This window comes from Lissotriton vulgaris, chromosome 5 (genome assembly GCF_964263255.1).
Source record: "Lissotriton vulgaris chromosome 5, aLisVul1.2, whole genome shotgun sequence".
NCBI lineage: Eukaryota > Metazoa > Chordata > Amphibia > Caudata > Salamandridae > Lissotriton > Lissotriton vulgaris.
In genome coordinates this window covers 1,940,179,407-1,940,201,413 of record NC_141693.1, presented here as the reverse complement: position 1 = coordinate 1,940,201,413, position 22,007 = coordinate 1,940,179,407, and the positions used below count along the sequence as shown (strand labels likewise).

The following is a 22,007-nucleotide window of genomic DNA, read 5'->3' as shown; positions in this document are numbered from 1 at the left end:
CTTTGTTTTATTGACTACACAGTAGCCTTCAACAATGTCGACTGTGCCAAACTCTGGGATCAGCTAAAACAGCTGCACACAGATACATGGATCAGGATTAAATTAGGCGCAGGGACACATATCTCAAAACAAATCATGACCTCGAAAGGCCTCAAGCAGGTCCTTGCCCCGCTTCTTTTCAATCTAATTTTTGCAGATCTGCCTGGGGAGCTGGACAGCTGTGTATCTCATTCTCCAAAACTGGGAAACAAGCATTTGTCTAACTTGCTATATGCTGATGACCTGGTTTTAATCAGTCGGGCGCCAACTGGTCTTCAGCACCTATTACAAACGACAAGCAGTTTCTCTAACCGGAATGCCCTCAAAATAAACCTCAAGGAAACCAAAAATTATGGCGGTTAACTATCACAAAAAGAAGAACAATAGCTGGTGCCTAGATGGCCAACATCTGGATCAAGTACAGAGTTATGCATATCTGGGAATACTAATGGATCATAAAAGCTCATTTAAACTCCAGCTAGAGTCCATGCGGAGAAAGGGGACTACAACGTATTTGGCACTGAAGTCACTGAAGAGACGGCTTCCTGACCTCACGCTTGATCCCTTTCTAGAGGTCCTGAGGGCCAAACTGTTGCCGACACTGACATATGGGAGTGAGGCTCTTAAAGGCAAAGACGCAGCAGCTCTAGACGTCGTAATAGCCAACTCCTACAGAGCAATCTTCCATATTCCAAAATATGTCTCTCTGGCTCAAATACGGCTGGAATTTGGGGTCCAAAGACAAACGGTGGAAAGAAGGAGTGCTTATGTTAAAAGTTGGCATAAAATCCGAAGTGCTGAGGCAGGATCTAAAAACACCCACCTCTGGAACACCTTACTTCATCAAGAAAAATGTCCAGCCAGGGAGTACTTGTTTGACTCTATTTAGTTATTGGGCCTGTCTGAACTCTGGGCGGTTCCAACTGATCATCTTTCCTTCAAAAAAGCAGTAAAAAAAACAACATCCATGTTATCTGTTTTAGAAGACAAAGCAATCCTTACTAAAAAGGCACACGGCTGGATAGTGCTCAGTGACTACGCAAGGCCAAAACCCTAAGCATACTTGAGTGCAGGAATCAAGATAAGAACGAAGGAAAACTTCTTAAGGCTGCGTTTGGGGGTAATTGAGATTAAACCCCATCTTCCACCATGGGAAAGGAAAGGAGGCATTCTGACCTGTTGTCTATGTGGAAGCGGAAGGACGACATCATTCATGTAATTTGCAACTGTCCTAACTTTAAGGATAGAAGATGCACCTTGTTACGTCCCTTCTTCAGGTATTACGGCATCTGGTCTTGTAGGCAGGCAGTGAAACTTTGCTTCAAACCCTTTGACGTCCAGCTTACTTGTCGGCTAACAAAATTCTTTGAGACGGCAACTAAGAGACTTAAAACCCTGTCGTTATCCGAAACACATTAAAAACATGCTTCTCATATCTAAAATTAACTTCATATCTTATTTTAGTTGCACTCTTACTTTAATTACCAAGCCCAACTTGAACAATGGACCTGGTTAAGCTGTGTCATCCGGCTTGGGAATCAATAGTAGTCATTGTAAGTTCAGTAATACCTGAGATATAATAACTTATGAGAACTGCTTTTAAAACAGCTAATTGTACAAATTAGGAATATCCTATTGATGATCCTTTTTAATGTCGATTTTAAATGCAATATTCTCTGTACCATGGGAATTTGTATTGTTATGTATTTGCAAAGATTTTAATTAATCAAGAAAAATAAAAATTATCTATCTATCTTATCTATCATTGGCTATTCGCTCCCCCACCTCATTTATCCAATCCCAAAAGATTTTGCATTACGTAGACATTTTACACATGGCTTAAAATGTCACTCAAAGTATAGAGGATTAATGGTTTTAGCCAAGACCAAGTGGCAGAATCTCAGCCATTTGCTTTCATATTGGATGCAGGGGCACTACAAATAGCCACAGGGAATATTCTCAGGGACCAGCCTTCTAAGCACAGAGACAGAGGTAAAGGGCGGTGATTAGGTCCCCTTGATGTATCATGGATGGGCACAAGCAACACCTCTAATATCAGAAGCATCTTTCAGGACATATCAGAAGTGGAAGACTATGTTCTGCCGACAGGTGTAGTGAGTGCAGAATATCATGCTCTCTCAATCCACTTCAATTGTGATGCGAGCTCCTTTGTGACTAACCATAGAATAGGAGCAGGAGAAGCCTGGTGGTGTGCTTCCACCGTCTTGAGAGGAGGGAAGGCCACAAAGCTGTTTACACAAGATAGCTACTGTAAAGAAATTGAGCTCAAACCAAAGAGGGCTCGTTCATGTTGGTCAACTGGTCCAACTCACTACAACCCTGACCAGTCAGCCATCAACCTTAAATAAGTCATTTAGAGGAACAGGTTGAAGTGGACATCTACAGTGGTGTACAGACTCTGCAATTCCGGTTGACAACAATTTATCTATAATAAAAGCACAAATGGTCCCCCTTCAAGAGAAATGTGTTCCATGAACACTACCTCTAAAGAGGATGTGTGATGGAGAGGGAGTGATGATAAAGAAGGCGAGAATTGCAGTCCATCTGGATGCTGTTTGCATTAGCCTGGTTGCTATGAAGGGAAGTCCCAAGATGCAGAAGCAAAGGGTGCAGGTTTAACAACTACTCACTATAGCAGCTACTACAAAGGCTATAGCCAGAGAAAACCATTGTTTAATGTCAATTTTTGTATGGATTACTACTGCAAAATATGAGATTTTCCCCTATCTCATTAGAAGCTCTTCTAGAGACACGCCTGACCTCAGATGCATCCTCGGACATGAAAGAAATCAACCTCCTGGTTTTATTGCTGAAAGGGATGTCCCTCTTTATCTCTAAATGTACAATCACCTGATTCAGAATCTAATTAAATTTTTTCCCTTGGATATGGGCTCTCATCTGGTTAATCGCCGTCCACATCCAAGGATTATTAGGAGACCCCCAGCTGCTGAGAAAGGGACACATTACTTCTGTGCATGGTGCATCAGGCATCACCTATGATAGATTTATGGACACAGTGAGAATACTCCCACTGTCAGAGCCTGAGCTCTATTGTAGGCTGGAGTCACAGTCAAATTGTATATCTTCATAAAAAGCTCTGGAAAAAGTCTCTCAGAGCATGATAGTTCATGATTGAGGAGACCAATGGAGGGCCAGATCTAGTGGCTAGACAGTACTTGATAACCAGACAAGAGCAAGTTACCCTGGCCCTAATGAGCCAAAACATTACCACAATACCAGAGCTGAAGAGACGAGAACATGGTGTCCCCAGGAGAAACCAGAACCCTGTAGGAAAGTCAAAAAAGTTGAGTCCCAGAAGGCCCCAGTAAGTGGGACCAGGGAAAACCCTCCATCTTGTTTTATGGAATGCAGAAGCAATTTATTGGTCCTGATTAAGGACCTTACACAGTCAGAGCCCCCAGCTTCATCAGCTGGAGGCACAGACTGACCCACAGTAAGGTACTGAAAACTGTAAGAATGGGTCTGCTCTCCTTCTTGTGTCCAGTTTTACATCAATCAATCAATCAATCAAAGCATTTATATAGCGCGCTACTCACCCAGAGGGTCTCAAGGCGCTTGGGGAGGGGGGTGATCCGCTACTGCTCGAACAGCCAGGTCTTGAGCTGCTTCCTGAAGACGAGGTGGTCTTGGGTCAGGCGGAGGTGGGTCGGGAGGGAGTTCCAGGTCTTGGCGGCCAGGTAGGAGAAGGACCTTCCTCCTGTGGTGGCTCTTCCGATGCGGGGGACGGCAGCGAGGGCGTGGCTGGTCGATCGAAGCTCGCGGGTGGGAGTGTAGAAGTTGAGGCGGCTGTTAAGGTATCTCGGGCCTTGGTTGTGTAGGGCTTTGTGTGCGTGGGTGAGGAGACGGAAGGTGTTTCTCTTGTTGATCGGGAGCCAGTGCAGGTCTCTCAGGTATCCGGAGATGTGGCTGTGTCGGGGGATGTCGAGGATGAGTCTCGCTGAGGCGTTCTGGATCTGCTGGAGTCTCTTCTGGAGTTTGGCGGTGGTTCCGGCATAGAGGGAGTTGCCTTAGTCCAGTCGGCTGGTGACGAGGGCCTGGGTGACCGTCTTCCTGGTCTCGGTGGGGATCCACCGGAAGATCTTACGTAGCATGCGCAGGATGTTGAAGCACGATGAGGAGACGGCATTGACTTGTCTGGTCATGGAGAGGGAGGAGTCCAGGATGAATCCCAGGTTGCGTGCGTGGTCTGTAGGTTGGGGTGCGCTGCCCAGGGCAGGGGGCCACCAGGAGTCGTCCCAGCCGGAGGGCGAAGATCCCAGGATGAGGACTTCCGTCTTATCTGAGTTCAGTTTCAGGCGGCTGCTCATCATCCATTCGGCTACGTCTCTCATCCCTTCGTGTAGGTTGGTCCTGGCGGTGGCGGGGTTGTTGGTGAGGGAGAGGATCAGCTGGGTGTCGTCGGCGTAAGAGATGATGTTGAGGTTGTGTTGGCGTGCGATGGCCGCAAGGGGGCTCATGTAGACGTTGTAGAGGGTGGGGCTGAGTAAATGTAAATGTAAATGTAAATGTACATGTATTTATATAGCGCAAATCGCCCACATCGCAGGCATCTATGCGCTTGCTTAGGGAACCCGTCCTGGTATTCCCCTATGAAATAACCCCAGCAGGGTATCCACAAGATGAAAGCCAGGCATCCCGCCGCGAGGGGCCGTTGTGGAGATTAAGCAAGCTATTGCCCAGAGTCGCAGAGTGTGAACCCGTGAGTCGAGTAGGCACCGGAGCGAGAATTATCAAGTCCGTGGAATTATTGAGCCCAACCCCCGTCGAGGCGGGGAATTGAACCCTGGTCCAGGGCCGATCTCAGCTTCCGGGTCTGCCGCCTCTAACCCCTGAGCCACACTTCTCCACTGAGTGATGATCTTTGTGGTACTCCGCAGATGACTTCGGTGGCCTCGGATCTGAACGGGGGGAGGCGGACTCTCTGTGTCCTTCCGGCGAGGAAGGAGATGATCCAATTAAGTGCCTTCTCTTGGATTCCGACGTTGCTGAGGCGCTGCACTAGGGTGCGGTGGCAGACAGTGTTGAATGCCGCGGAGAGGTCCAGGAGGATGAGGGCCGCAGTTTCCCCGTTGTCGAGCAGGGATCGGATGTCATCGGTGGCTGCGATGAGGGCGGTCTCGGTGCTGTAGTTGGCCTGGAAGCCAGACTGCGAGAGGTCGAGGGATCCGTTCGTCTCAAGGAAGGCGGCCAGCTCCTTGTTGACGGTCTTCTCCGATGGCTTTGGCCGGAAACGGGAGGAGCGAGATGGGGCGGTAGTTCTTGAGTTCAGTGGGGTCCGCTGATGGTTTTTTCAGGAGGGCGCTGAGTTCGGCGTGCTTCCAGCTCTCCGGGAAGGTAGCGGTGTCGAAGGAGGTGTTGATGATGTCCCGTAGGTGGGGTGCGATGACAGCGTCGGCTTTGTTGAAGACGTGGTGAGGGCAGGGGTCGGTTGGGGATCCGGAGTGGATGGAGTTCATCGTACGGATGGTGTCTTCGGTGGTGGTCGGGGTCCAGGCGCGGAGGGTGGTGGTGGGGGGCGTTGTTGCGGTCATAGGGTGCGTCGGTGGCGTGATGAAGCTGTTGTGTATGTCTGCAATCTTGTTGTGGAAGTAGGAGGCGAGGGAGTTGCAGAGGTCTTGTGAAGGTGTGATGTTGTTGTTTCCGGTGTTGGGGTTGGAGAGCTCTTTGACGATGTTGAAGAGTTCCTTGCTGTTGTGTGCGTTGTTGTCCAGTCGTTCCTTGAATGCGGTCTTCTTGGTGGTGTGGATCAGTTGGTGGTGTTTTCGGGTTGCGAGCTTTAGGGTGGTCATGTTTTCTGGTGTGGGGTCTCGGCGCCAAGCTCGCTCGAGGGCACGGCAGTTCTTCTTGGAGCTCTTGAGTTCGTCGGTGAACCATGGTGCTTTCTTACTGCCAGGTCTGCTGGACGGGGTCCTCAGTGGGGCGAGGTCATCTGCGCAATTGCTGATCCACTTTGTGAGGTTGTTGGCGGCATGGCTGGGGTTTGCTGAGCTGGCGGGGGGGTCTTGGCTCAGGGCTGCGGCGAGCTGGTCGGCTGTGATCTTGTTCCAGCTTCTGCGTGCGACCTGTTGCTGGTGGTGGTGGATCGTGTTCTTTCTGAAGCTGAAGTGGACGCAGCTGTGGTCCGTCCAGTGGAGTCCGGTGGCATGGCTGAAGGCGATGTGCTTGCTGGATGAGAAGATGGGGTCGAGTGTGTGTCCGGCGTAGTGGGTGGGGGAGGTCACGAGTTGCTTGAGACCGAGGTTGTCGAGTTTGTCTAGCAGGGTGGTGGTGTTGCAGTCGTTGTTGTTCTCTAGGTGAAAGTTGAGGTCCCCGAGGAGGATGTAGTCGGTGGAGGGGAGGGCGTGCGGGCTGATGAAGTCGGGATGTCTTCGCTGAATTGTGTGCGTGGTCCTGGGGTCTGTAGATGAGGGTGCCTCTGAGGGTGGTCTTGGGGTCGGTGTGGATCTGGAAGTGCAGGTGTTCCGCGGCTGTGAGGGTGTCGTCGGTGTTGGTCGTGACGCGGATGGTGTTCTTGTGGACGATGGCGATGCCTCCTCCAGTCTGGTTGACGCGGTCCCTCCGGGTGATCTTGTATCCGTCTGGGATGGCAATGGCGATGTCGGGCGCTGAGGAGGCGTTCATCCAGGTTTCCGTGAGGAAGGCGACGTCTGGGCATTTCGTGTCGATCAGGTTCCAGAGGTGGACGGCGTGCCTGTGGACGGAGCGGGTGTTGAGCAGGATGCACTTCAGGTGGTTGCTGCTGGTGCTCTGCTTTGCGGGTGCGGTGCAGGTCCGGATGCAGGTGAACTTGCAGGACTGGCAGCTGAAGGGTCCGTGGGTGCGTCTCGGGGTGGCTCGGTAGCATCCAGGGACTCGGCCGGCGTTGAGGGTGATGAGTTCGGTGGCGTCGTAAGTCCGGCGGGTGGGCTGGTGTCTTCGGGGGCCAGGGGTCCGGGCGCTGGGCGCGGGCCAGGCGCAAACGGGCTTGCCTTTGGCACGCCTTTGGGGCGCGCCCGCTGCGCGTCATCGCTGCGCGTTCGCCACTCTGCCATAAGTGGAGAGTGGGGGGGCAGAGCGAGGGAGGATCAGCTGGGAGGCGGGAGTGGGGTGGCGAATGGGAAGGGCGAGCGAGGGAAGGGGGCAGGGCCGCAGGGGGGCAGCGGCGGGGAGCTGGGAGGTGGCGGGAAACGCAGCAGGGGCTGGGCACAACAATAAGGGGTAAACAGCGGACGAAGGATAACACAGAAGCAAAACCAAGTAAACACGGCGAAAATGCAGCAAAGTTAGCAGAAGTACAATATACGCAGGGGGATGACGCGGCAGGGGCTGGGCACAACAACAAGGGGGAAACAGGAGGAGAGAGTAACCGAGAGCAAAGCAGAGATTACACGGAGGCAAAAATGCAGCACAACAACAGGGGAGAGCAGGAGGAGGGAATTGCAGAGAGCAAAGCAAAGATTACACGGAGGCAAAAATGCAGCACAACAGCAAGGGGAGAACAGGAGGAGGGAATTGCAGAGAGCAAAGCAAAGATTACACGGAGGCAAAAATGCAGCGAGGTTAGCAGGAGTCCAAATAGCGCAAACAGGGCAGATGCAGTTCCGGCGGACGAGGGCCGGGAGCACAGCTGCGAGCAGCGGCGGCACTTGGCGGGAGCGGGCTCACTCACGGGGAGTGTGCACGGTGCGTGGGGTGACCGGCCCAGAGGGACAGAGGTCACTCCTCAACGCCTGCTGCTACCTATGAGAAAGACACTTTGATTTTCTATTGTTCTTTGATCAAAATATCTCCCTTGACATAATGCTGTGCACAAGTAGCACACTTCATTGAGTGTACAGGAGTGTCCAAGAATCAAAACAAATAACCAGACCCAAATTTGAAGGGTTGATACTTATGTTTGTATCTCCCCAATTTCTGGTGCAAATTGGACTCTGACTTTGAAATCTTGCTTTAGTTTCTGGGCTTAGATGAAGTTCACGAGGAAGATAGAAACTTGACCCTTCAGACAAGGATGGTCAGTTGTTATTGCCCTAAATGTTCCAAGGCGCTGCTCTAGGAGCACTAAAAAGAACAGCTGGGGAAATTCAGATATATTTGGCAAATAGATCACCTCATGGTGTGAAGCATCTACATTTTGTTGTATGAAGAATGCAGATTTCAGGACTCTTACTACCAAAGCCTGCCACAAGATACCACTTCAGTCTAAGCGGTTATTGTCCTTCAGGGTTGAAACTCGTAAAAGTAAAGCTGTTCCAGACAATGTTTTTATTCACATTGAAGAGTCTTCAGAAAAAGTGATCACAAAATCAGGAGTTCTGGACAGCAAAGGTTCAATCAACTAAAGCAGTTTAATAACATGAGGCGAATGAACTTGGAGAAGCAAACAGCAATGGGAGAAGACGGCTTAGGCATGAGACTGTGTTGAGGGGGGCACAAGTGGCAAACACGGAGTCTGGAAAATCCGAGAGGTCTGAGCATTAAGAAGTGTTAGAGACGGAAGGAACTTTTCATTTTTCTTTTTGAAACACATCCTGTTTTTCTTTAAAGAAAACAGGCTATATTTCAAATAAAAATATTTTTTTATTTCAATTGCAATCCCAGATATGGTGGTCTGCTGACCCCAGTAGGCCACCATCCCTGTAATTTTTGTGTTTCCCAATGGGTCTAAAACCGAGGCCTACCTCAATATTATTCATGTTGTAGGTCTATTTGCGACCCACTTTGAATTGCAAAATGTGTAAACCACACATCTGTTCATGGGTCTTTACAAATACCAAATAGAGTATCACAAAAATTCACCATTTGGTAATAGCAAACACTTACCATTGTACATGTGGCCCTTAGTTCCTTGAGAAGCATTTTAGCTATTTAGTTGAATCACAGAGACATGCTCACTTGCAGACAGTCCCACGCTACGACTTCTAACCCTGACCAAAATAGCAACATCGGCACTGTTGGAGGGTGGCACACATGTTGAGATACCAGACACGCCGGATACGGCTATAACGGTCACTTCCTCCTACTGCCACTAAATACGACTGCTCCTTGCTTGGTGCAGCACACCATTGCTCTATTTGCTTGTTACACCATTGTATTACATGCGACTGACCTGTGATCTTCATATTTCTGATTTCACTGTTTATTATTGCCATGGATGCTAATCATAGATGAACACGGACTGCTGACAGCATGTCCACGACACCGGAGATACATTATCACATAAACAAAAACATAAAAACCATAGACCTGTATTTTCCCCGAACTACCCAAGATATGATGTATACATGTTTTATTCTGTTACGCCGCCGGACCCCAGGATTGTCGGATGCAACGGCTGTGTTACCCCACCAACAATTCATGTAACTTACGCCATATGCAGCCGGCCCAAAGAGGTTGTAGGCTCTGTGACGGCCCGGGACCAGGGTTCGATTCCCGTCGCGGCAGGTTTCTGGACCAGGGTCAGCGGACTCGATAATTCTCTCGCCTCGGTGCCCACTCTGATCAGCGATCACACTCGGCAACTCTGGGCATTAGCTTGCCTCATCTTCACTAACGGCCCCACCAGACCGCCGGGGATGCCTGGTCTCACCCTGGAGATACCCATTAAGGGACCATCTCTCAGGGAAACCAGGAAGGGTTTCGCAGCGGTCGAAGCACCTTGGGACCCTCCGGGCAAGTAGTGCGCTATATAAATGCCTATACATACATACATACATACATACATTTGCAACATGTGCAATAAAGGTCTTTAAAAAAAAATAAAAATTAGTTGAATCACGGAGAGAAAGATATGGAATCATTAGTAATGAATTGTTTGTATCAATTTATTTGTAATTCAAGATCCTGGCTACAAGTAAAGCAGGCAGTTGTAATTTCATGCTTAAAGTTAGCTGTGTGTGTGAAAACTTGCTATGTGCAAAAACACAGTTGGCACAATAACATAGAACACTTCAAAGATGGAACAGCAAGTATTATTTCCGTGTAAACCTTCTACGCTAGTGGTTTTCCAAAATAAGCAGCAAAACCATTGCCTAGAGTGGTAAAATACCTGTCTCCAGGCTTTAACATAGTGTAATATCAATCTAACTATAAAAAAGGCCTGAGGGGGCGTGGCAAGCGGCCGGGGGCAATGTTCGCTCTGTGAATCGGCTCCGCAGTCCTCGCCTACATATCCGACCATTTATCCGATATCAATGAGGCAAATTCCCCCCTTTCCATGGGGAATTGTCTTCCAACATGGACCAGCATTAGAACTCTACATTAATTATCGGACTGCTCGTGTTCTGAGGGGTGAACATACTGCCGACCCAAGACGCCGAGGAAGTCCTAAGATGGCGGACGGACAGAGATGAAGACATTGAGATTGGCTAAGGAGCGGTGTGAGCAGGCAGCGCTGCCGGGTATCGCGACCGCCGTGTGAAGGAGAGACCCCTGGGCTCCGCTGATGTTAGAGGGCTGATCAATTGCTGCAGTGAGAGGGGGTGAGTGCAGCCCATAGTAGTGACCTGCGGGGACTGGGGCTGGCGGGTTCCGCGGCTCTGCGACCTTCCTGCGGGGGAGCTGACTCGGCCCGAAACAACTCCCCTTTCTTGAATACCCGATGGTGCAGAGCCTGGTGTGCGAAGCTCAGCCAAAGGAGGTGGGCACGCGCATGTGGAGCGCTCCTACTACTGAATACAAGTGCAAGGCGCTGGGCGGAACTTCATCAATTGAGTCCCCGGCTTTGAGGCCTACCTACATCTGCCTTTGATCTCGTGGGGGACACCGTAGCTGGAGAAGAGGTAACCGACATTGGCCTACAGAGCCTTATATTGTACCCAAAGATCCCTGACTGCGGCACCAGCAGAAGGGAAGGCATCAGACTGCCCTATTGCTCCAGGCCGGTACTCTAGGGCTTATAAAAGACTGGCACTATAGGCCAGGCGTGTGTCGCGGGCGGCACTGGGACCTCGCTTATGCCTGATCCGCTGTTCCCCCCTCTGACGGAGGTTGCGGCAGAGAATTGAATAGCACAACAACCTCCTGACTTGCCCAGTACATTGGGGTGGGGGGTGGTGTTCCTCCTCCCGCGGGTCTGATTCACAACGTGGCCTGCACCAGACTGACCATGTGAGTGGTTGTTCCTCACTGATCGCGACCTTCCACATTTAATACATTGCTCTAACGCCTGCCTCACCTGGCAACCGGAAACAGAGCATACCATCTCCAGATCTGGTAGATGCACCTGGAACCCCGACAGGCCAATGGGGGATAGTCCTTTTCCTCCATGAAGGCGGCGGAAGTGTCCCTCCTTCAAGCGGATCTTAAAAAAAAATCCTTCTTGAGTCAAGGATATGGAGGTCACGACGAAAGCTTTAGTGTCCGACACTTCTACTCTACAAGGGCAGGTCACCCAGCTTCAAGATCAACAGAAAAAGATGGAAGAACTTCTGGATGACTATGAAGGGAGGGCTAGGCGGAACAATATTCGCATTTTGGGGGTTTCTGAAAAACCGGAAGGACCAGCTATGGATCTTTTTGTAGAGGACCTGGTGCTCAACAAACTACAACCTAAACGCCTCTCTAGGTGCTTTTCCATTGAACGAGCCCACAGACTCCCGGGCGCGCATCCACAACCTGGTGCTCCCCCACGACCTATAATTGCAAGAGTCTTTAACTTTCGGGACAGAGATGTAATATTACAAACAGCAAGGGCCGGCCCTCCAGTGAAGATTGACAACGGCAATGTCACTTTCCTCCCAGACTTCACTGTTAATGCTCAGGCCCAGAGGCACAGCTTCATGCCGGTATAGAAGGCCCTGCGCGATAAGGAAATAAAAAAAGGTCTATTGGCTTTGACATATGTTTCACTATAAATATGATAATCCTACTGCCTTTGCTGTAACTTTTTAGATTACTGAGTCAGACCTACTGCATCCAACAAGACTTTTCCCAATGAAACAATCAGGTCAATAACCTCTATCATTGTCTTGTCACGATAACCTAACTATTGTATCAACATTCCAAAAAAGCTAAAAGTGCTTTCCAAGAAGGCAATAAGGGCAATAGAACCTCTCTTTTTCAGCCAAAGCACAGTCCCTCTGCCCAGTAGACAGCTTGTAGAGTTCAACATGTGGTCATGACTCTCTCTGATTAGAGCATTTTAAAGCTCATTTCTGGTGATCACATACGGTCTGGTGACAGCTGCACAGCCCCAGGCATTGTAGGCACAATTGGTACATTTCATGAAACTGGTTGTAAACTAATAAGTATGGGTGAAAGCCGAGCTTGGATGTCTTTCACTTACCTGAAGTGTGTGAAGGACACTGAGCATGAAGACCCATATGAAGCCAAAAAGACTGTAGCAGGGAGGTGCTAAATGTGAAGGCCTCAATAATATGCTGGCCCCCACCCACCCAGCAAATGTATTATATCCTGTAGAAATATGTTTGCTACAGATTGTAGAGAAAGCAGGACTGGACGTGTCAGCAGCAAGGCAGGCAAGTGTTGTATTCCTGTGCCAACCCTGAGTCATCCAGTTCAAGAGTTGACATGTTGTGTAGCCATGTGCCATTTTAATGGCTGGCCCTGTCCTAGTGGTGGTATTTCCTGATCAGGAAGTCTCTTTGTCCCTGTGCAGTTACATAACTACATATCGAAGGCTCTTTCTTTAGCAGGGGAAGGCTCTGAACCATTGCACCAATTGTCCTTCCCCAAGCCACTCTCACTTGCCGAGCACCTCCCTTGATCCCTGCTGCTTCCCCTGCTCTGTCTGTACCAGCTGGATAAGATACAGAATCTATATCGTGTTTCATGTTAATTTCTGTTTGGTAGATTTCTGGCAAATGGCACATGGCGGCAAAGGCCCACTCACACCCCAGTAAAATGGAAGAGAAAGAGGAAGATGATCCATGGATAGAATATTCCCTCGATGGACACAATCTAACGATTCATGAAGGTCTCGGCAAGTAAGTTACAACCAAAAAGTATTCAATGTAGTTACCTGACTGACTTAATGTGCCAGAAGTTGATCGCTTCCACCTGTGGGACTCAAGCCATTATTGCACAGGGGCAGACGCTGTCTAGTGGATAGGTTGAAGTGGGCTGTCTATGTTAAGATGTTGCTTAAGGCTTGAAGAATGTCACTTAATGGAGAGGTTGTTGGGTCTGGAAATCGCATATGTGAGATCTAGCCATAGTTTCTCTCTAGCGCACTTCTTTGATTTTGGGTAAATGAGCATATTAGTGCATCTTTCTCTAAAAACTAGGATATGATTAGAAAAGAGTAACCTAGCTCATGAACACTGTATAAAACAAGCATTTGCAACCCAATTGGTCTTGCATTTGCGAGAGCTAGAGCTATTGGCACTGTAAATGACAATGTCTTTTACCTATGTGTTTTGGTTTGGAGTGTAGTGGATGTATATGGTGTGGAGTGGAAATATGTGGGTTGTATTGTAAAAGTTCGTTGTGGAATTGTGTGGTGTGGAGTGTATTGGTGTAGTGGAATAATGTGACATGGTGAATCGATAGGGGTGAGAACTGCACAGAATAGATAGAAAGGAAGATAGCGAGGGATAGGTAGTTTGTGCTCGAAGTGGTGATTCAACTCAAGACAGAGGAGCAGAAAGAGTGTGTTAGAAAGAGAGAAAGAAGAGGGAAGGCAGGCCACAGGTGCATAAAGAGGGAGGACCTGCGTACGAAGCAGAGATACTAAGAATAGGAGGAGTGAAGTTTGAAGGACAGAAACCTTGATAAGGCACGGGAAAGAAAATTTGATTATTATGTGAGTAGGCATTATAGAGAGGAGATAGGGAGTGGAAGGGATTAGAGGGGGCTGTGGGATTGCGATATGAGAGGGCGTAGTGGAAGTGTGAGGTAGAAATGAGAGGGGCAGTGGATGTGTGGGGGAGAGTTGACAAGGTTGTTGGAAGTGGAAGGGAGAGATGTGTTTGATTGGAATTGTTTGTTGTGGAATTGTGTGGCGTAGAATTATGTGGCATGGTGTGAGGTTGTGCAGTGGAAATATGAAGTATCTCAGTGAAATTCCTAGAATGACTTCTTATGCTTGAAATTGATCCACAAATTTGTCTGAGAGGATTTTTCTTCTCCTCGTGTCTTCACCAGGCAGGCCTTGGCTTCCCAAAATAAAACCTAGTGTCCTCCGTGTAATGTATAATTGCAGACAAACTCATTCACAGTGTACATTCACAGCACATTCTCGGTCCACCACAGTGACTGCTCTGCATTGTACCCTTACATGTACACATGTATTCAGTACACACACTCGGCAAGCACACTGTTCAGCACTGAAGCTTTTCTATCTTTAACCAGGGTGCGTTATTTACAAACACACTCACTGCCAGCACACACACTCACCATGTACTCGCTGCATAACACTTCGCCTTTTATGCATTGTACACCATGCAAGCGCACTTACACCCATCACATGCTTCATCCACACATGCACTGCACAGCACTACATCTCTCGTAATGTATTCTTCTCAGGCATACATACACTTAGTACATGTACCTTCCGCACATGCACTGCACAGCATTGCTCCACACTTGTACCGTACCCTTACCGGGTACACGTACCTCAAACACAGAGTCACTACTCCTGCTCTGCACAGCACCCGCAACTACCTGAAGTAGGCCATGGGTGAGTTAAGCATACAGCAGCTGAACCGTTAAAAGGTGAGTGAGCCTGTAGGCCCCACTCCAGTGACAGAGGGTAAAGGACCTGCCCACTGCTACTGATCACTACACAGTATGGATGGATTGATGATGGAAGTGTGAAGGGATCTTCCTAAGGAAGGTTGGGTTTGGTGTGTATTTAAATGTGAGGTTAAAGTGGGAGATATTCTACTGGTGGCAGTAACAGTGGTGATAATGCTGGCAGTAGTGGGTAACGGTGTTCATAATGTGGTAATAAGTTTGCATTCAAAGGTGTTTCCTTGAGTGTAAGTGTTACTGTTAAACAACTTAATGGTAATTAATTTACCATCCCAGAAAGATAGATGAAAATGTAATTTGGCCTCTTTGGGATTTTAAATTGTGACTTACAAATGCCACAAAATGTTTACTACAAGCTGTTATGTTACTGAGCCACTTTGCCAACTTGAGGAAGATTACATCTTGTTTGTTTGGGGAGGGGGCAGGATTACCTTCTTATTGGCTGTTGTTCATCACTCTCTTAATTTGTCGTGAGGTTCTGTGTTCCTTTGTGTCAAACCCTATTTGCTATTATAAGACGTTGATTTTATGTAGTACATTCCTACCATTTCTAAATGCTTTAAGTATTACCATTACCCAATACATTGGTGCTACTATTTAATGGTACTGAATTTACAGACCCTAGAAGGATGGAATGCAGACGAACTTAATCAGATTTGACCGCTTGACCTTCCAATCCATGCATTTGTCAGTGGTGACCGTAAAACTCGCTAAACCATCCTTCTATCTTACTATGTTTATAGTACATGTTGGGAATACGCCAAATTTCTCTCTGAAATCACTCTGTTGATTTGCATGAAGTGAATGTAAACTGTGCTTCAGGCATGCCTCTGGCAACGCAGGCAACTCCTAAAATGAGACTTTTAGATGCTAAAGCCTCTGCCTGTCACGTAAACATACTTTTCCTCCTTATGTCAAAGGGTCTCTCCGAAACTGTCTGAAGCACCCCCACATACCAGAGCAGTGTGAAGCGTATTGAGAAGCAAAAGTTATTCTTCGAATTTTTCAAAACATCTTCAAAAATATCCAGAAGTCTTTGTTTGTTTCAATTCCCAGACAACTAACAAATGCCAGTATTCCTTTGTTTACAGACACATATAGGCGGCTAGGCAGAGTGAAGCAGAGAAGTTGCAAGGACAAACAGGAAAAGCGAAAAGAGGAAGGGGAGGGAAGGGGAAAAGAAGCTGCTAGGACTCCTATGAGTAGAAAAGCAGGGTCACTCAAGTGAGGGCAATAAAACCAAAAATACAAAGAAGCAAAGAAATTAAAAAGCCATTGAAAATAAAAAGAAGGGGAAGACTTGTATTTGTATTACAATACAACTACTTGTAAGGTGGGGTGCATAATATGCTCAAGTGAAGGGAGGCAATGGCATAGGTGGGCTGTCTGTCCGATTGCCCTATGCTGTAGCAATGGTGCGTTGGAGTAACGTGAATGACACAATAACCAGTGGAGTAGCAAAGGCTTCCACAGCCTCCACAGTGCGTAGGGGGGCCCAAGCTCAAGGGGGCCCTATTAGCACAGTAACCTGGCCTGAGAGCTCCTGAGTGAGTCCTGAGGAGGGCCCCTCCATGTACTTTTGTTGCACCGTTCACAATAAAAGACCAGTGGGGGATGGAGGGAGTGGGTGGAAACGCATCAATGAATCAGTCAACCGACTTTGATACTGATTAGCCATGTTCGAGTCTCGGCATTGGCTCAACATACTATGTGACTCTGGGCAAATCATGTAATCGCCCCATACCTACAATACGTGAATCTAACCTTATGTAACCTTCCTGGTGCTGATGTAAGGCTCTCCAATACTTTTGGGCGAGTTTGTGCCAAATAAATCTGCAAAAACTAAATACAAACAAAAGATAAACATAATAGTCTGGTGAGACAGTTAGGGGGAGACCTAAAAAGTAAACTCTGCATACTAAGACACCAGCAGGGGGTTAAAACGCAGTTGTGAGACCTGCTGCCATGGACTTTTCATCAAGGGATTAAGAGGGCGGAGTTTGGAGTTTGCCAATGAGCCCCCGGGAGAGGATGGTCCATCTTAGTAGGGAGCATATCCTTCAAGGCATTGTACAGCGGTGTCACCATGTCCTGGTCAGGTAATGCATCGGAGGGTTTAACTATCTCTTAATGTTCATTTGCAAGGGCCAGCCCTACACGCTGCAGGCGCTGAGTCACGGGTGGGCTCCTCTGGGCGAGTGTGTGCTGAAGGACTGGGTTCTTTTGGACCCAGCGGTGCCAGGGCACAACACCTGAAACCTTCGTAGGTAACCTGCTCCGGCGTACAAGTCACAGAGACACGGGACACTTCCTTCGGCGTCAAAGAGTCAAGGTTTATTTACTGCAGGGAACACAGAAGTCACAGGAAGTACATCGAGTGTAGTTCGGGGAGACTGCTTCAAATTGGTTTTGTGGATCGCTCCTTTTATACAGTTTTTACCCATAGGCTAACATTGAACACAAAAGTTTACAATCCGGTTCCCACATTTCGCTCTCAGAGGGGTCGCTTTGGTCACTTTGAAACATACAAGGTCCGGAACATAAGTGCGGAAACATTTGGCGGTTCCCAACTGTAAAAACCCATCTTCCCACCATTAGCAAATTCCAATCAGCAGTAAAGTAGATCGATACAGGAACGAAGACAGGTGCAGAGGAAGACGGAGACAGTGGGGAGATCGAAAAGGGTGTAAAAGGGGAGGTATCGAGAAGCACGAGATACAAGCATCAAAGGGACGTGCCTAATGAGATGCACGGCTGAGACAATAAGTCCGTGCGGCAAGATGAGCCTCGAGCGGCGCCATCTGCCTTACAGTAGCAACCCCCTCGTCATAAAGACACTTACAAAGAACATGTGTCTTCCGCAAATATCTTGGGAGTCCCAGGGTCGCGAAGCGGACAGCGTCCGTTCGCTGGCTACTTGAGGGCAAGAGACAAAATGGATGCCGTATCTAAGATGGAACCCGTGGGTACAGATGAAAAGCCCACCTAACAAACGAACGGTTTAAGTTAGCACAGCGAAACTGCGCACACTTACTAAACTCGTCATTTGCGGTTCATAGATACCAGACTCGACCATATTCGTGCGAGTCGAAAACACCACTTACAATTGTCACGGAACCTCAGACGCTCCTTTTGCCCTCATGTAGGCAAGCACTAGTCGGAATCATATTCGATATTCCTCAGACCATCAAGATGTTGTTGTAGCATAGCTCTGTCCAATCGAGTCCCCTTGGTAACAGATGGTTGTCTCATACACGTTGTAGCACAGAGGCTACATAAGGCAGGACCACACTGCACACAAAGGCAACACGTGAACAGGAACACTATCACAACCCCGATGATCATCAGAATCTTCCAACCCCAAGTCGATACCAGGCCCCAAAACCATCCAAGTAGTGTCCAATCCCCTACATCCACGTGTATGGATTCGGAGATCTTATGCAACTTCGAGATGGCTTGATAGACAGTAGGAGCATTATCTGGAATGAAAATGCAACAGCTCGAATGGATCACTTTACATACCCCACCGCGATCTGCCAAGACGACATCTAAAACCATACGGTTTTGTAACGTCATAAGTCTCTCCGCCTGAAGTTCTGTGGTGATATTACCAAGGGCACTGGCAGTAATATTAGCTGTCGATTCTACCACTCGAGTCAAATGTCTCAGGTTCCTACTATTAACCATAGGTCCCCAAAACGGGAGGAAACCCTTGAAAAAGTCTCCTGCCTCTTGACCGGCAGTATCCTCTTCGCTAATTACGCCTCGTACAACTCTAGTTTTATGATAATCGGCATCTACAGTGAACGTCGGAGGCAACAGATTTGCAATGAAACATGAGCCCATGAAGTCTGCGGGCAACCATGTGTATGCACGATCATGACAGATAAAGTATGTACCCTTGGCAGCCAGAAACACAGGGGACGGGAACATTGGCAGAACGTAACTTTCAGTGCAAGCACTTGCTCCAAGTGAGGCGTGCGAACCACGACCCACGAGACAAATATTACCAGTGTGGGGTACGACCCATATTGGAGGCGAGCTTTTAAGCTGCTTTTCACTAGTGAACATACTATATTCCCCTCTACTTAGGACCCTATAGGCTTGTACCTCTTCTTTAGGGATAAGAAAAGGATCATGGATCTCATCTTCCATATCCTCTATTGCCATCGATAGCAGCCTCTGATACGAGGTAGGACCAGAGTTGGGGGAACGTTGTTCTTGAGTGGGGTTGAAACCCAGTGCGCTTCGAAACATTGTTTGGAATGCTCGAGCTGACCCTTGGGAACTATACGGTAACACCAGATATGGAATTCCCTTACCCGTAGTATGTGGCATCAACCCACACACCCAACAATTAGTAGTGTTAACCACTAACTGATGCTGATGGAGGAGCTGAATAAAGGAATTGTTGCGGAATTCTACACGTCTAGCCTGCTCGTGTTCCGGTAACATATGAAAAGAATGAGGAGAAGCAGTAGAAGTAGTAGAAGTAATGTTAGGGTAAGGAGTAGGAGTAGGGGTAGCAAGTAAAAAGTAAGACATAGTGTAATACACCCCACCCGCCAAAAATGCAGAAGCAGTCAAAAACAACACAAACAACTGAAGTATAAAACATTTGGTACGACTGAGTTTCTGCAGCTTGACTCTGTACGCCTGAGCTCCTTCCAAATCATTCAGCTTCGAAAATGCCATTCCCTACGACCGTCCGCAACGTTTCTTGACGCACTCCGTTCTGTGCAGCAATAGTCAATCCCCAGGAGTTCCTAGGAACCGACGGCCTTTAACCTAGCGTCAAGACCTACTGTCCAGAAGGAAGTACGCGCGCGGCCCTACGGCCTTCAATACACAATATGTATATATATATGCACAATTTTTCTCAGCTGTGGAAGTAAAAAGATACAAGGAAGGAAGCTTGATATATGTACAAAAAATTTCAATGATACGAATGTTCAAAGTTGATCATGGGAAACGAGGATATTGCAGTTATCAATTTCAGCAAAGCAAAAAAAAAATATTTTATTTGTCCTTAGTGTGAGATCTCAAAGAATATCGATGTTTCCCGGGACGTGTCTGCTCGTCGAACAAAGGATCCGTTGAAGAGACAGCGTCCTGCTGATCAGTTTGTTGATCTGGTCTTGAGTCTTTTGCTGACAAGTGTTCAACAGTGGCTTTCTGCTGCGCTGAGGGTTCTCCAACAAGCTGTGCGTCGCTAAAAGGTACAAACGCCGGCAATGTTTCTGTTTCTGTTGACGCAATACCTTTCCTCACCCACGGGTCTGCCGGCAAAGGAATAGGGACTCGTTTACAATGGGTAGCATGTACCCAATTTTTCCGCCCCTCAAGACGAACGGCAGTCCTCGTGGCCAGGAGCACCTGGTAAGGTCCGGTGAATCGGGGGTCCAGATTCTTTTTTCGTGAGAAGTTACGAGTAACCACCCAATCCCCGGGCTGGAGCTGGTGGCCTGGACCCTCCGTTTGCGTCGGCAAGGCGTCGTAAACCTGTTGATGAATTAACCTCAGTTTAGCAGTCAAGTCATGTAAGTAGTCAATCAACATCGGATACTCAAGAACAGAGAATATTCCTGGCCTAGGAACCCCCCACACATTCGCAGGACGGCCGAACACTATTTCATAGGGACTAAGCCCTATTCGGGAGTGTACAGTCGCCCTAGTTGACAGTAATGCTAGAGGCAAAGCGTCAGGCCACGAAAGTCCAGTCGTAGCCTGAATCTTCGCTAGCTTTAGTTTAAGGGTGCCATTGTACCCTTCAACTAATCCAGCTGACTGAGGATGATTGGCGCTGTGGAATTTCTGATTAATTCCAAGGCCCTTACACACACTCTTCATCACACTTCCAACAAACTCACTTCCGTTATCTGACCACACGACTCTAGGCATTCCATACCGAGGAAAGTATTCCTTCAGTAGGATTTTCGCAGTAGACAAAGCAGTATTATCTTTGAGGGGATAGGCCTCAATCCATCGGGAGAATGCGCAAACCACAACCAGAACGTATTTCAGGTTATTGCATCGCTCCATATGGATGAAGTCCAATTGGATCACCTCAAAGGGATACGAAGGAGGAGCAAAACTGCCAGGGGGAGTTGGGGTTCCTTTGCCAGGATTGTACATTATACACACCATACAATTCTTCACCAGACGTTCAGCACATTTCGTAATGCCATCATTCTTCCACACAGCAGCCAACAACTTGCAAATACCTTTCGCGCTAATATGTGCTAACCCATGTGCCATTGTCACAACGGCCAGCACATACGCATCAGGCAACATCCATCTTTTCTGATCTGACAAATCAATCCAGCAACCATTCACATCCAACTTTCCCGTACTTTCTTTCCACTTCGTCTTTTCAGTATCAGTGGCCTCATTCTGTATTGCTTTCACACTCTCTATAGTATTCTCACACATACTTGATTCTGTAGGCCACCTAACCGAACTCGTCACATACATTCGAGTGCTAAGGTTCCGGGCAGTCTCCTTAGCAATCTCATCTGCAAACGCATTACCACGACCAACATCATCCGTAACTCTACGATGCGCGCTACACTTAACAATCGCAACTTGTGCAGGTAAAGTCAATGCATCCAAAAGATCGTTCACAAGCTGGCCATGCTGTATTTTCGTGCCATGCGACGTCAAGAAACCACGCTCTCTCCACAATCGTCCAAAACTATGCGCTACACCGAAAGCGTACTGGCTATCGGTGTACACATTCACACGTTTCCCTTTTGATAACACACATGCTCTAGTGAGAGCAATCAGCTCTGCAGCTTGGGCAGAATTCTGATTCAATCTCGCAGTCTCAACAACAGTATTCAACGTTACAACAGCATAAGCAGTAGTCACATCGCCATTCGGCAACTTAAAACATGACCCATCCACATACAGGGTGCCATCCGGGTCTTCCAATGGGGTGTTTTTAAGGTCCACTCGACCTTTTGTTTCCTCTTCTGTCCGCAAGTAACAGTCATGTTCTGCTACTTCATCTGACTCTGCACTAATTGGTAACAAAGTTGCCGGATTTAGGACATTACAACGCTTTATCTGAATGTGGCTTGCCAAGAGCGTCAATTCGTACCCAGATAACCTTGCACTCGTCAAGTGCTGAGTTTTCGTTCGATTCAAAAGAGTATCGACTGCATGCGGAACCATCACCGTAAGCATATTATCCATGACCAATCCTGCTGATTGTCGGATGGAGACCGCAG

At 47.9% G+C, this 22,007-nt stretch overlaps 1 protein-coding gene across 1 annotated transcript in view; it reads left to right on the top strand.

Annotated features, from left to right (window-relative positions):
• The window catches only part of LOC147717812 (uncharacterized), a 363,057-nt gene that overhangs the window by 298,667 nt on the left and 42,383 nt on the right, over positions 1-22,007 (top strand). The window contains exon 17 of the mRNA XM_086924599.1: positions 12,874-13,007. Coding sequence (XP_086780725.1) covers positions 12,874-13,007 — 134 coding nt within the window. The remainder of the gene's footprint in view (positions 1-12,873; positions 13,008-22,007) is intronic.